Source organism: Podarcis muralis, chromosome 6, assembly GCF_964188315.1.
Source record: "Podarcis muralis chromosome 6, rPodMur119.hap1.1, whole genome shotgun sequence".
NCBI classification, from domain to species: domain Eukaryota; kingdom Metazoa; phylum Chordata; class Lepidosauria; order Squamata; family Lacertidae; genus Podarcis; species Podarcis muralis.
This window is the reverse complement of record NC_135660.1, coordinates 71,467,908-71,484,429: the sequence shown is the minus strand read 5'-3', so window position 1 is coordinate 71,484,429 and position 16,522 is coordinate 71,467,908. Positions and strand designations below refer to the sequence as shown.

General features: G+C 40.0%; 1 protein-coding gene across 2 annotated transcripts in view; it reads right to left on the bottom strand.

Annotated features, from left to right (window-relative positions):
• Positions 1-16,522, bottom strand: part of CTNNA3 (catenin alpha 3) — a 554,150-nt gene that overhangs the window by 529,114 nt on the left and 8,514 nt on the right. For both annotated transcript variants that reach the window (XM_077930540.1, XM_077930541.1), the window contains 2 exons: positions 6,869-7,035; positions 1,486-1,605 (listed from right to left, as the gene is read on the bottom strand). In XM_077930540.1, the coding sequence (XP_077786666.1) occupies positions 1,486-1,605; positions 6,869-7,035 (287 nt within the window). The remainder of the gene's footprint in view (positions 1-1,485; positions 1,606-6,868; positions 7,036-16,522) is intronic.

Below are 16,522 nucleotides of genomic sequence, written 5' to 3'. Positions count from 1 at the left end.
GGCTACCCCTGTTCTACATAATGTGTAATTAGAGTTTAGAACAATTGCTAGAAGGCACTGAGCATGATACTGATGAATAATTGACCATTTATTGATACGGAAGAAATGCAGAAGAGAAATCTAGTGGTTTAAAACAAAGCCGTTGAATTTTATTCCTCAGAGCACCAAGTAGTCCTCAAAAGTTTTTTTGTTTAGAAAAGAGGAAAGGATAGAATAGAGATAGTTGTATCACTCCTGGATATAAAAATGCTGGGAAAGTGCTGTATTTTAGGGTTTTTTCAATTGAGTACCTGGGTTCAAAATAATTCAACAACTCTTTATTTACACCCTGGTTTTCTACAGGAGTATCCAAAGCAGCTTAGAAGAATACTACGTAGCTCAGGTGGTGGTAGGACATCTGTCAGCAGAACAGGGAGGGAAACAATTTTTATCGGTGGTTGCAAGAAGCAATGATCCCTATATTCTGAACAAAATGCTTGTTTAACCTGGAGGTAGGCTGTATGAATTGTGTATTGCTTTGTAACAATTTGTTGGGTCTCTGGACCGTAATAAAGATTGATTGATTGATTGATTGATTGATTGATTGATTGATTGAATTTTTAGCAATTTCCCCCCTCTGCAGTCCTCCACAGTCCTCCTACATCTGCTCTGGAGGGCCCCTCAACCCTCTGGAGCAGACCTAAGGGGCATGGGAGCTGCAAGGGCAAGGAAAATAACCAAATCTGATCTCTGGATTCCTCCTCCATCCCTTGGAAGCAATCAAAAATAAACTTCTTGAAATAAACTGAGAAGCTCTTTCTCTAGTCTGGACAATGGGTGTTTCACTCCAGCCTTCTCTTTGTCTAATTAGCTAGATCTGCTTTCCTAACTGTCAGTCATTGCTATCATATCATTCATTGGCTAAACACATTGAAAGGTGAGCACAAGCTACTTTTCCACAAAACAAACGGGAAGAATAGTACAGTGGTCTCTGTTGTGCATGTGTCTGTCCTATGGGTTCTGGGCTGTACCCTATATTTTTGTCCTGGCATTAAGAAAACAAACCTCAGTGAAATATTGGGGGGGGGAGTGATAATTTTCAGTTTTTAAAACATTGCAAACAGCCTCAGTTTACACCTACATTGTGGGTAAAATTCAGGGCACACATCATATTGAAATACAGTAAACAGAAGTTGAATGTGATAGCAGCATTTAAGTACTTGGGTTTGAGATCAGTTGAAAATTTTGTCCTGGCATTAAGAAAACAAACCTCAGTGAAATATTGGGGGGGGGGGGTTGTGATAATTTTCAGTTTTTAAAACATTGCAAACAGCCTCAGTTTACACCTACATAAGACATTGTGGGTGAAATTCAGGGCACACATCATATTGAAATAAACAGAAGTTGCATGTGATAGCAACATTTACGTACTTGGGTTTGAAATCAGTTGAAAATTGGTGATCCAAATGTACAAACACATATGATTGGGCTACTAAAGTTTCTTACCTGTTGTCGTTTGAATGCCAAATGGTCCAGCTTTTTCAACTCTTTCTGGAGGTTTTTATATGTTTTCTGCAGTTCAGATTTACTTGATGCATTTTGAAGACACACAAATGTCCTTTGAACCTATGGTCAAACAAGGAGGGGGGGTTAAATATTATTTTAAAATCTTCCGTGCTTAATTAGGAATAGGCTCAGAAAGAATAAGCTAAATTGGGATCTATTTGCTTTGAGACCAGGTCTAGCCACACTATTGGGAACATGACGGTGCCTCTTGGTGGCTTCCCCTCTGTACCCTCAACCCAAACAGGAGCTACCCCTCACTGGGGCACCTGGTAAGGTCTGTCCCTTTTCTCCAAAAATTACCTGTTAGTGGCAAGAAAGATATTAGGTGGTGGTAGCACCACTATGGATATCAAGATCACTGGGAAATTTAGTTCTCTGGGTTTCTGTTGCTGTTTTCCAGGTGAAATGGAAGAGGGCAGCTGCTTTGGTGAGGATAGCTAGACTGGGGCTGGGTCCAAACTAACTGAGCTTGCATTTCAGAGGAGCTTGGGCTTGGCTTATAAATAAGTAAACTCGGGAATTCAAACGTCATCTGCATTGATACACAATTATTATTTCATATATGTTTTTGTATGAGCAAGACATGCATGCTTTGTCTCACGAGATTCATACTTTAAATTCAATTCCCATTTCATTGTCCGAAAATGTTTTCTTGACCTTGAGGTAAATTAGGGCATGCAGCCCTAGTTTACAGAATTAATGTTTGGACGAGTCATTTTGATGAAAAACTATTTTCCCCCATTTGCATCCATCAATGATTCAGTTTATTCGTGCACATTATGCCTGAACTAACTTTCAATTAAGAGAGATGGGTGGTTTTGCAATTAAACTTTGTTCAATGCTTTTATTTACTAAAGCTTTTCTTTCACATTTAAGAAACACCTGTTGGATGTGCAATGCTCAAACAAGGGATTCCAGAGTATTCCCCATGTGTCTCGGTATCTGCTACTGGAACATAAAAAGCCTTTAGCTCTCAGCTGCTTTAAATGCATCAAATCATTAATTGCTGAGAAATTCACAGTTACTATGGTTACAAACACAAACTGGAAGAGAAATGTTACAGAGTGTACAATGATACGAAAAGAGAACGAGCCCATGGATTGCAGTTAGTATATACTGGTCCCACATTATGGATCAGAAACTAGGTTAAGTCATAGATGTATTCAGACAAACGTTTTAACTCAGATGCTGTCCATCCACACTGCATTGCTTTAAATGGAATACACATTCAGGTATGCAATCTTTTTTAAGCCATGCACAGGGCCAGATTTAGGTTTGATGAGGCCCTAAGCTACTGGAGATAATGGGGCCCTTTATATGTCTAGCTGTCCTTTGTCAAAAACAAATATGCAAACATCAGCATGACATCAGGAACAATGTCAGTGCTCGACACTCCTGTGCTACCAGGTTCTTTATTTTAAGGTGGTGTGTACTTATGGGACATAAAGGTCCAACAAGAGAGCAAGAATGAAGATACAAAAAAGTTCTTAGACTATGAAGTGGAACAGAACAGTTGGGTACTGACATCACTCTCACTAACTATACAGACTTTACAGACACTGGACTATAGAAAAGATTGTATGGCATGCCACCATTTTTATAGTGCTTGCTATAGACTAGTATCAGAAGTTGCATGATAGATTTCCTGCCTAGTATTTAGATTGACTTTGATCACATTTCATTTTATATTACCTGATGTCATATATAATTAAAACCACTATGCCTAGGAGTGAGGGTCTCACCTTAGCAAGGAGACACAGGTGTTACAGTGCTTCAAAAACCAGTTCCTAACCTAATTCTGATGAGCAATGGGCACTTTTGTAGAAACTGCATGATGTGAATTTTAATAATCCTCCACAATATAGCTATTCTATACAGTATCATTTCATGCACTGCACGCCCCAGACCAGACAGTATGTCTCTGACACTAAAGCGATAAAATGCTGTGCCAAAACCCATTTATGGATTTGGCCCCCTTCTCCCACCATTTTATACATTTAACAAATCTCTTACTTGGTCAGCAGTTTCATTTCGTAGTGAATGACATAACCTTTAAAATTAATTTCGGTTCAGTGATCAAACACCTATTTTATTCTATGAAAATTAGAAAACCTTGGAGCAATGGAACTGGAAAGGAAAGAACCTCTTCATCTGCTCTCATATGATTAATGGACAAACCTTAACAGCCAAAATCCTCATGAAGGAATAGTACAATATGTCAGCATTGCCACTATAGAAGAACACATTCTGGGGAAGCTTTATAGACATATATTTAAACAAGATTGCCTTTTTAATTGACGTGAACTAGCAAACATTCTGAGAAGGGTTGCTCTCAGTGCTGCACAACTGTATCTAAGGTACTGCAGAAGTTCAAATGCCTTTTCTTGGATCAGTTCCATAGTTAAGAATATTTCAATTACCTGAGGGAGCTCTAAAATATAATAATGAAAGTTAAAAGACTTTGGATAGAAAAAAGCAAAGTCAGAACTCATTACAGATTTCAGTTGTATTAGAATTTGGCCCTGGATGGCAGTGACCAAAATGCTATTAGCACTTGATGGCTATTCAACAGCATATGTTAAAGTTACCTGGTCATCTCAGTCTATTTTCTAATTAATGTGACAACATAAAAAAGAAATGCTTTTGGCAGATGCAGTATGATGAACAAGCACTGCAAAGCAATGAAAAATATACTACTACTTCCACAGAACAGAACTGAGGAATATGCTGGGCACTGTAGAGGAAGATTATACAGCTGTCTAATATGCTCTGTAAGGAGAGAAAATCATTCTATACTGATGGTTTGTTTTCCATGAATACTACATTTTTAGAAAATAGAAAGGAGACGATTATAGTATTCTTTGGTATATGCTCCATATTTCTGAAATATTCAACAGCACACTTGTGTGGTTTTCAATCATTTTAGCAATTTCTAACAATTCACACAATAAAGTAACCAGAAAAGTTTCAGAAGTACTGAAAGTACCCACAAGATGATTACTTAAGATTGGTTATTACTGCTATATGAAGCATTGTGGCAAGTCAAATTTCAGAACTCTGATAGAGCTTAGATATAAAAAAACATAGTGGGCTAAATAAATAATAATAATATAAGGCTCAACAGAAAAACAACATTCTGTCCCTGCTCTGCAGAATATTGTGGATTATAAATAAAAATATGTAATTTTTTTATTTAAAAAACTGAACTGTTTCACTCACAGTGCCTGTATAAACTAACATATGCTATTAAAATAGGACACTGGTCTTCCTCAGTGACCTCCAATCACAGATGCACCACTGCGCTATGTTCTACATGTAGCTGCTTCAGTGACTGCTTGGAAACTGCTACCTGCCTTTCAACAGAAATAGTCTGCATACACATTTCACACCCACCCACCAATAATCCTGGAAACTGTAGTTTAAGGGTGCTGGGAATTGTAGTTCTGTAAGAAGTAAGCTGCAGTTCCCAGGATTCAAGGGGGTGCGTGCTTGAAATGTACAGTTTGTCCACAGACACAGCATGCATATAAGGGAATAGAATTTCAGCTCTGATCCCATTGTGGAAATGCCTTCTCCGCATTTTGGATACATATATCATCTCTCCCCCTCTTCCAAGATTAGTCGCTATGGAAATCAGTTCTTCCAGTTCACAACTGAATGGACAATGCATAGGTAAATGGTGTCGGGATGGGGGAACGGGGGAGCATGGTGCGTACTGTCACTATTTTTCCTAAAAATAAAGCACTGCTTAGGATGTTAAAATACTGCAGTGAGGTCACACAGAGGAGGACACACATTAGCAGGTCTCCAAAACTCAATCTTAAAAGCCTCTAGAAGTAAATGTATTTCTGTACAGAAAAGACATTGAGGAAGGAATGCTGCCTTGATGTCTAATTTCATTGATACTATGGTGGTATATTATTCAATTGGCATTGTTATTATGCACATTTCAGCTTTTTAAAATTAGGTTAATGGGTTTACTGATTTTTCTGAACTAAACTTTTGTTTGGATGGAAAGTCAGTCTACAAGATTTAAAACAAAGCAAAAACTAAATACTTGCAGAAATCTTTCAAAAGAAAGCGGGAAACAGCTAATAAAAAATAACAAAAACAGTAGGTGCTCATTTATGAGGCATTTCTGTATTACCATCCATACACAGCATCCCAAACCATTCATTATATTACAGATTACATAAAATACACATTATTACAAAACCTGAATGTCATATGAAGGTAAATGTATGTGCATACCATGTAATTCTGTCTTCTGAGCCTAAGGTGAAAAACTGTGTCTAGATAACCTGGATTTGAGCCCATGCCTCTTAGGAAGGCCAATATCTTTCTTTTCTACCTTCTCTAAAGTGGGAGTGGTGGCAACAGGATTGGTGTTAAGATGTACAGAAATGTTGTTATATAAAACAAGAGCACAGCAAAAGCATTATAAGTGTTTCTTGCCCCTTAGAGATGCCATATGCTGCTCATAAAAATGAAACATTTGCCCTGATCTATCTGCTAGTAAGTCCCAAGAGAATCAAATGAAACTAGTTAGCCATGACTAACTTAAGTCTCATGGATTTCAATGGAACTAGAGCATAGTTAACTTTGGTTAGAGTTGAGCCATGGCTTGGTTGTTGCTTTTGAAAACAAAAACAAAACAAAAAACCTCCCATTTCTAAAGATTTATTTGTTCATTTATTTTTAGGAATTCTATACAGCCTATTCAAAGCAAACTGAACAAAATACTTTACCAGAAGAAAAATAATGGAAATAAATATAGTACAATAACCACATATTATAACTAAGAACAACACCATAAACTCATACCAACAGCTAAAATCATCCACAGCCAAGGTCATAAAGACTGGAGGGGTAGGGACCAATAGTAAGGTGCTATAAAAATTAAAAAGAGGAATTAATATCAGTTCTGTCTGAAAGTCCGAATTAGCCCCAGGTCAGTTTAAAAAATAAAAAGTCTAACTCCCAACACATTTGATATAATGGAATTTGCAGGTTGAGCAGCAATGATTCAAAATCCAATCCTTTCCTTCATCAGTAGCAAGCTCCATGGCTTACCAACATGAATTTGAATTTACTGACATGTTCCGTTTTTTGTATATTTGTATTTCCAGTTATCTGGATTTCCATGCTTTGAATGATTGCTGTAAGCTGCTTTGGACACAGCTCATTGTGAAAAAGCTGCATATATATAAACTCAACCAATGAATGAATATTTTAATTATTTACTAAAAAAATCTGAAAATTAAGAAAGCTTGGTAGCCAAGAATATGGGAAAGGTCATTTGCTGACCACAGTAGCTACTTACCGTGGTTAGATGTTGCAACAGGTATGAGACATCAATCATATCTGCCAGAATAAGAAGCCTTGTAACAGCAGCCAGAAGAGCACGTGCTACTTGGACAACGGCCTCCCTTTTAGGCAAATAACAAGGATCCTCTGTGAATTTTTTTGCAGCTACCCTTAAAGCTTCACCTGTAAAATAAAGATACAAGTAATGCTGCAGTCCATAAGCAAATTCATCTGCTTTCCTTCGGACCACATCAGTGAGGCCAAGAGGGGGTTCTTCTCGTCCAGGCACCCCAAGACCTCCACACTGCCCAGGCTTGCGGCCCGGGGAGCTCACTTCGGTGCTGCTTGTGCAGCTGTTGGCTTCACCCCCAGAGGCACATTGACAGATAGATGCTTCAGATTTACAGAGATGTGGAGTTGAAAGGAAATAGTTCACCTTTGTGAAAAGTTTTCTCTTTTTTGCATTATTTATTAGGGGAAACAATAACTAAGGCAGGGAAGCTTAAAATTACATGACAATGTATTCATTTACGTGCTACAATATACCACTATCTACCTATGCATCATGCCAATTATTGCTTTTTAATATAGGATATTATTTATATATCATTCTGTGTTATAGTTTATAAAGACCGGAGCAAAAGGCAGCACAATGCAACTTTGCAATATTGTGTAGTTTTAGAGCCATCCACTTTACAGTCACTGTGTACTTACTCCAAATGAACTGTTGGTCTAGTACAACTTGTTCATTTTGCATTCTGGGGCTGTTTCAACACAATACCATAGAATCTCCAAATCTTGCAGTGTGGCTGCATACCACTGGGAACAATTGCTAATCAGTTCACTGTGGAGTGTACCCAAGTCAACCACAGGTTGTTTCCTGTTAAATTTTTTAGCATGTACAATACATTAACATACAAAGCAGCTGTCAATCTGGGAGAGAAAGGCTGACAGATGCCAGGTCTGGGCATACGGCAGGGGTAAATCTTTATGACCCGCTGGTTCCTTCCAGCATTACAGTTCTGGCGACATTAATTTGTTTTATAACTGCTTTGCATCACCAACGCCAAGAGCAAAAATGAAACCATCCCTATTTCCTTCAGAAAACTCTCTTTTTTAACTGGAGTGTTTCACAAGAATAAAAAGAAAGAAGAATCAATACATTAGACTGTTTTCAAGTTGTATCTCCCTAGCCAAGAAAGACATACTGAGACTGCTGGCTGCAGCTTTGAAGAATTGCTACAGTGGAGCTAATAGATTTGTTGGGCACAGAAAAAAAACGTTACTGAATTCAGGGAAAGGGGAAAATGGGACAAGGGAGAACCGATTGGCAAAGAGAATTTATTACTGCAAGGCAGACTGAAAAAGGGAAGTGGGAAAAAATGTGAAGGAAAGCAGGAAAAGAACTGATTGATTAATTCTGCATGTAAAATAGCAGCGCTTTGATGATCCAAGAATGAATGATAAGGGACAGACGAATTTAGATTGGAGATTAAAACAGCATTAAGTTTTCCAGGGGAGGGGGCATGAAATGAAAAGGCCACATGCCCAAGCAGAAGTTGTCATGAATAGAAAGAGAAAGAGAATAGAAAGAGGAGAAACACACACCCTTCAACAAAGCAAGACTCAACAAGTTTCCCACAAGCACAACCAGGCAACCTTCCTATCAAAGCCCAAGGAGCAGTACAATAGCAACTGTGATAAGATGTTCACATTCCACTTTTCCACATGCACCCAGACTCATCTTTGTGGGGGAAGGAGAGCGCTACTGTACAGCCCTATCATGTACAGGAATGAAAAAGACCACACTAAATTCTGTGATCCGCTGTCACCCCTGTTCTTTGTTTTGAATTCCAATTCATTCCTGCTTTCTGTCCAGCACTCCACTTGAGCCCTGATTAGACCTTATGGCTGAACTGGAAATAACAATTCAAGTTGGGAGCTTGGGGCCTTGCTGGTCCAACCCTCAACATCCCAAAACCTATCTGCCTGATGTTCCCATGTTGTGCAGGGAAAGTTTGAAGGGGGCTTCTAATCATATGCACTCAGGGCTCCTGATTGTATGGAGGCTTCTGCTCACATCTTCCCTACTCAACATGAAAAGGGGTGTGAGAGAGAGGCAGTCATACGCAGTGGGGGTGAGGCACTCATATACAAGGAAGTTGGGGTGGGGCAGTACATACAATCCCCTGCCTCCTATATGCAAGCAAATGACCTATTGCTTGGCCAAACTTTGATATTTTCTTATACCAAAAATTATACTTTGTTTAATGAGATACAAGTCTTCCTACAACTGGATCTAGAGAGAAATCTGATTATCAGGAGTAATACTACCATGAGGCAGAATGAGACAATTACCACAGGCAGCAGAGGTGGCCCAGGCCCCATGCTCACTTGCCTCAATGACACCCACCCAGTTGCTGCATCATCCTCAAAGTCATCCCCTTGCCTTTCTACTCTCTTCCACTGCTGTGGCCCCTGCTCATCTGCCTCTCCGTTGCTCCAATTACTGACTAACTGCTGTTTTGCCACTGCAAGTGTTGAAGCAGTGCTGGCGGTCTTCCAGACTCACTCTGAGGAAAATCCAGGGATCTTTCCTCAGACAAACACGTTCTGGGCAAACTGGCACAGAAGGGTGCTTGTGCTGCCACCGCTGCACCATGATAGTTAAGCTTTTTTAAAAAAAAAAAGTGAACTAAGCGTAACTTTAAAGGTCATTATCTAGGCCTTGCTGCAGAGGGGCACTGGCTGCTGTTGGCCGTTCAAACTTTCAGTGGAATTCAGTGCCTGGAATTTAAGCCTTCAATCTATATCCTCCCTTACTTGTTCTGGCCTTCATCTCCCCTTCCCTCTAGACATCTGCTTTTAGCTGCCACTCTGAGAAAGCTAGGCTGAAAGCAATGGGCATTCCTTTCTCCTCCCACAAAGAGTTATAAAAGCTTGCTCCTTCTGCCAGGAATAGTCACCCACTCTGAAACCCTCAGGTTGCCAGCTCTAATTTTCCAGAGCAACATTAGCAATAATGTTCACTAGCTGAAGTTTCTAGGGGAGATTTGACCATTACGCATGACCTTAAATTTGACTTATATAGCTGTACACTTAGTTTAAAACACCCTCAACCTGCTTTTACTATTTCTGTAGCATATTGCCCTGAAGTATTTGGTCTACATTCTTCTTTTACTTCACCTTGAACCACTTTGGCATGATAAAAAAGGAGAAAATGTATGCCACAAGCTGTTATTTTTGATGCAAGGGTATACCTTTAGCCTGTTGTCCTTCCCTACTGTTGTAATTATTGGAACAAACAAGACAAGCCTTTTTTGTTGCTATATGCAAAGCCACCTACAAGTCTGATCAAACTCAGGACTGTGGAAGTTTCTCTCACAGAAAAAACAAATAAACACACTACTCTATGCAGCTGCTATTTGCATTTCAAGGGAGTCTCCCATTGGCAGTGATTGAACCTTCCCTCAAAACACCAACGACAAAATGCAAAAAGAAAGGCGTTGGGAGAGAAGCAGACATAAAGAACTAGACTCCCCCTTCCTAAACCTATGCATTTTACTGCATGTTATGGGCATATTTTCGTCACATAAATAGTTTCCCTGTGCCTACTTACATAACAAAAAACATGCACATTAATTGCATTCATGCAATTAGCACTTTATCTAGTTTGGCCCTCAGTCACAAACGGAGAGGGGGCTTTGCTTTGAAAAGGCAGTTGCTCTCTAGAGAAGGTTATTTGATGATATCTGAAAGAGAGATACAGTTTAGAGATTATGAGATTTTGTGTCTGGCTGAGCCAATCACAACAGGTCTCAAGTGTTGATTACTGAAGTGGGTGATTAGCAATTCTAATTCTAATATTTAATTTGTAGAATATTTAAACATGCATCAATGGTGTGATTGGCTGATAACTCATCTGTGCAAACAATAATAAACTTAATGAATTAAAATAATTATTTTAAAGTCTTTTACAAATTTGATTTAGGCAAACAGTAAATGATACCAAGTACCAATTAATCCCAAAAGAGAACAGGCAGATTTGTCCTAAAATTGCTATTGCTGACCACTGATTACCAAAACTATCTTTAACATGTGCCCACAACTTGTACAACCTTTTGATATTTACTAAAGGCAAATAGAAGCAGCATGCAGTGGCAAACATGCAGCATTTCAGTCATCAAACTGCTGGCCCAGGTTCTTCTCTAAAACAGATAGCAAGGGAATTTGTACAAGAAACTAAGACTTGTAGCTTGAGAGCTAAAGAGAATTATACATCTCTGTGTAACATGCTCTCTAAGCAACTATAGGTTCCAGAGTCCCTTAGCTTCTGCTAGCATTTCCATTGCAGAAGCAAGAGGAGCCAATAGGATGGGGCTGCAGGATACAAAGACAAGCATCATCATAAATCGGGAAGCAGCGTCCCACAAAATAGTATGAAAGAATTGCATTCTACAATTAGATTCAGTGAGTATTTCCTTATATACTGTTTCCTGATATGAGAAAATTACATCAGCAAATTAAGAATGTCAAATCCATATCTTCTGATTTTCTTTTGGCTTGAGAACAAACAGTATCTGAAGCAACCTATATTTGTTTCATAGTGATTGTGGTATTTGTGAGCTAAAGTTTATCTAGGCGTTCACTTGAGATGTGATAGCAACTAACTGCATGCAACACTGACAAGGCAATAGACGGAAATAATACAAGCTGCAGCTGTTGCCTTCAATACCATATATAGGCTGTAAGTAATGGGAACAGATATCAAGCATTTGAGCTATGTCTGAACCACTTCTGTCTGGGGGAGGAGGTAAAGGGATGAAATGCACAAATGATTATCCTAGGAATATATTACATTGTTGTCCTGGTTTTACAATAATTAAATATCAGCCTCACTAACATGATGTTAATTAAATTATAGTTTGATATTAATAGTTTGAAAACTCCCACTACAGAAATAGTTCCTTTTTTCTGTTACAAGTCTTTTTCTTCCCACCTGCTTTTGAGTCATACCACACACAGGATTTCATGTGTCAGAAGAATGGGGTTTTAATTTATAAAGAACACATAAAATCCTGTTAATAAACTTTTGTAAGGTTGTAAAGAAGCATTTCGTTCATAGAAGCATAAATATTTCACTTTCTAATTTGTCATCTCTAAGTAAGGCAAAGGCACTAGGAGCAGGGCCTCCCAAACTTGGGTCTCCAGCTGTTTTTGGACTAACACTCCCATCGTCCCTAGTTAGCAGGACCAGTGGTCAGGAGTGACTGGAACTGCACTAAGGGATTCATATAGCCAGATCTTAGAAGCGAACTCCAAAGATAACTAGCAGTATAGGACAAGTTTGGCCAAATTAGGGCCATTAAAAAATGATCTTTTCAAGATAAAATCTCAGGGTGAAATGGCTGCCATGCTCCCACAAGGACAAACAGGATGTTCCGCTTTTTCTAAGACACTTGTGGTGTATAAGACTAGTATTTGGAATAAAAGGGTACTTTGTGGTCTAAGATTACTTGGCTTTTGAGAAAGCAAGGGAAATGAATGCTAATGGATCTATGAAAAAGTAAATTTTGTAAATTTCACTATGACATAGAGTCCAAAATGCTACACAACCTTTTAAAAAATGAATCCTTGTGATGAGTAGAAAATAAGTTTTGTATTACCTATATAAAGTGAAGTATATATGATTTGTAGTTTTTAAACAGGGGAGGGGAAGTGTGATGAAGTGGGGAACAACCTCATAATAACTCAATGGCACAAAATGTTGAGTGTGTAAGGGGAAGGAAGAAACCTGACAAAAGAGCAGGAGGGGGAATGGAATGAAATGGAGTGGAGTGGTCAATGACTGCAAAGGGATTGGCACAGAAAGTGGGGAATCTGATAAATGGTAGGAAGAATGGCTAGAGGAGGAGACACATACAAAAAAAGGGAAGAAATAGTCTTCTCATTCATCTGGAGAGATCTCTTCCTGGTTCACACTAAGAAACTATTTTTAAATCTCCCCAAGGATGGGATGAAGAGCTGTCAATAGAAAACACTGGAAGCACCCAAGATTTTAATTGGAGCTGGCACTGAGCACAAACATGCCCATGCCATCCTCCCAAATTTTAAATTGATGAGGATAAGACCAATGAGAACTGAGGATGCTCAGTGGGCACAGAATGTTGATTAAATTTGGGGAGGGGAGGTGGAGAATGAAAAAATAAGGGGTATTGGATAGAACAAAGTGGTTGAAACCCTGAACCAAAGCACTCCACACTGTGATATTTTGGTAAAGGGCCTCACTCGTTCCTTCAAATACTGATTTATGTGTTCCTGTGCTAAAATCCCCACCACTCATGCAGAAGAGAGAGGTATCAGCATACTTGGGTTATCCCAAGGCTTGAAAATGCTTAAAAGAGACTGAATATTAAAAATACAGATGAGGTGGGAAGAGAAAAGGTAAGAGAAAGGGAGTAACACACCATGGGTGGAATTCAACACTGATTGTGCAAATATGATTGTTCTGTCCTCTGAATTTGTGCAATTGCAGTCACGGACCTAAGGCCATTCTGATATGTTTTGAAGCAGAATGCTGGCCAAGTGGGGAGATCTTGCAACAAGATGATGAAGTTGTCAACTCAGGGGATTAATTTCTGCCAGGAGGTCAATTTAATTTACTTAATTTACTTAACATTTTAAAGAAAAACTCGTAGTGGTTTATGAGAAAATGTACAATAATAAAAACACAACTAAAATATAAAAGAGACATATTACCAAAATATAAAAACACAAAACTGAGCAGTGCAATCTGAAAAAAATGTTTCAACTATCAGGGAAAACCTGAGTAAACAAAAAATGTTTTAAAAGACATTTGAAATATTCCACAGTTGATACCTCACAGATGACAAGGGGGAGGACATCCCACAGGGTCAGTGCCAAATTAATAAAGTATGAAGATGAACAATGCACGTAGGCATGTTGATTGTTCACCAAAGCTATTTTTGAAGATAGAAAAAAGGCTGAGAAAGGAGGGGTAGGACAATGTCCCCATACAACATGTGACTTTGGTCCTCCAAACCAAGGGCTCATCTACACTTCTATACCGAAAACATGGGTCAGAGCAGTTTTGCCTTTGCCCCGCCACTTTCGCCCAGAAAACCTGCTCTTTAGTGCTAAATCATAACAAAGTCAATCCACGTAAAACATGACTGCTGTTTGCTCCAATTCAACACTAAAATGCGGATTTTCCCAGGGAAAAGTGGTGGGGCAAACTGAGGTGTGGATGAGCCCTACCTTAAACAAGTAATTATACAAAACAGAAGATGTTGCAGAAATGGGAGAATTGAGTGCAGTAACTACCAGTCTGTATCATTTGCTACCAACAAGCTTTTCTCTCCACCACCCATATTTACTGTTCATTTATGAACCTGCCCACTCTCCCTTCACCTTTTTAAACCCACCATTATTGCTTATTCTGTCACCTTGAAGTTATTTTATAGCACACACACACACACCCCATTTCTCACATCATACATTCAACACACATGATTTAAAGCACATGATTTCCCCCCAGAGAATCCTGGAAACTGTAGCTTCCCACTCACAGAGCTACAGTTCCCAGGATACTTTAGAGGATGCCACGTGCTTTAAATGTGTGGTCTAGAACTGGTGTGAGCGGCTGAACATCTGCTTGACATGCGGAAGATCCCTGGTTCAGTCCCTGGCATCTCCAGGTGTGCTGGGATAGGACCGTGTAAAAATCCCAGAGGGCTGTTGTCAGTGTAGACCCTATGGAGCTAGGTAGGCCAGTGATCCAACTCTGGTTAAGTTATCCCTCTATAAAAGTAATATTTCATTTCCTCAGGTCATGTGTCCCCGGTTAAACTGGCATTGTATAGGAGGTTGTCCTATATAATGCACAGGGGGAGCGGAGGATTCTCCTTTATGGAAAAAAATAGGATTAAGCAAATAAGAGAGCCAGGGAAGTATAGCAGTTAAGAATGTTGGGCTAGGACCAGAGACCCAGATTCAAATCCCCACTCAGCCAAGAAGCTCATTGCACGACCTTGGACCAGCTGTTCTCTCTCAGCCTTGCCTACCTTGCAAAGTTGTTACAAAGATGAAATGAAAAGCGTGTTTACTGCCTTGGACACCTTGGGGGAAATGGAGGAGTATAAACGCAGTAAATAAATAAAATAAATAAGGACTGTATTACTGGAAAGGTGTCTTTTCCCAAGTCAAACCATTAGTCCATCTAGCTCAGTACTGCCTACACTGACTGGCAGCAGCTCTCCAGGGGTTCGGGCAGGGGAGATTCCTAGCCGTACATGCAGATGCCAGGGAGGAAAACTCGGGTGCAAGGTATTCTAACCACTGAACTATGACCCTCCCCTTAAGACATAGGTACATTGGAAGCCACATTATGCAAAATCAAACTCTTGGTCCATCTAGCTCAGTATTGCCCACACTGACCGGCAGTGGCTCTTCAGGAGTCACTTCCAGCTCTACCTGGGATCTTCTGCATCAAAGCAGATGCTCTGCCACATAGCTAAGACTCCGCCCCCTGCTATATTTGCAGATTAAATAAATAACTGAAATGTTGGGAATTAGAAAAAAATGAAACACCCAGTTATTTCTAGCCCAGCAGCTGGTCGGGGCACTCCAGCCATCCTTAGGGCCATTTGCCCCTCTACCTGCCTAACCCAATTCCCCCTTCCCTACCTGGCTGACTGGGGAGTGGGTTCCGCTCTACCAAGGGGGGACGTGACAGAGGTTGGCACCCTCTTCCAACAGAGCCAAGCTTGCTCATCTAGTCTTCTCGTTTCCCCACCTGGCATTGGCCTGGGCTGGGAGGGATGAGATGGAGCTTTACTTCCCTCCTTCCCCTCCCTCTCTGATTCCAGGTTGTTGGGAGGCTGGTGCTTCCCCCAATGCATTGCCTTTTTAACCCTTCCCTGGCATTCTTGGAAAGGGATGGCCAGGAGGAAAGGGGCCTTTTTGCTCTGAGCAGGCTGAAAGGCAGAGAAAGGGAGGCAGAGGGGAAAAGATGGGGAGGAGACTCACCTAGGTCCTCAGGGCAACCCTTCCACCTACATGGCCCACACCCAACCTAACCTATGACAAGCTTCTTTTTATTGTTGCAGAGAAATTACCTTCTCCATTCCCATGTTCCTTGACAAACAGGCACAATCCTAACTCTGGTCTCTTCAGAAGTTAGTCCTGTGGATGAGGACTGTAGACTATGGGTTGCCGCTCATACAAACCCTGCTCAGAGTAAACCCATTGAAGTTCATGAGCATGCTTAATTTAGGCCCATTAATTTCAGTGGGTCTGTTCTGACTGGAATTTCGTTGGATACAATCCTAGGGCTGCTGCAGTCTTAATCCCCCTTTCCTGGGAATAAACCCGGCTGAATGAAATGTGGTTTACTTCTACACAGATGTGGTTAGAATCTCCCTATAAGGCTGGCTTCAGTCTAATATCACCCTGTTAAATATCCCATTGATTGCATTCAGCAGGTTTTAGACAATGTTAGTCTTACACAGAGTGCAGCCACGGAAAATGATAGCCATGATAACTAAGGCCCCTTAATAAGTTTACTCTCTGTAGGACATAGCTAGATACATCTCAGTGGGACTTACTTATGTGTGGGGTGAGGCTGCATTTCACTCTATGTCAAATAGAC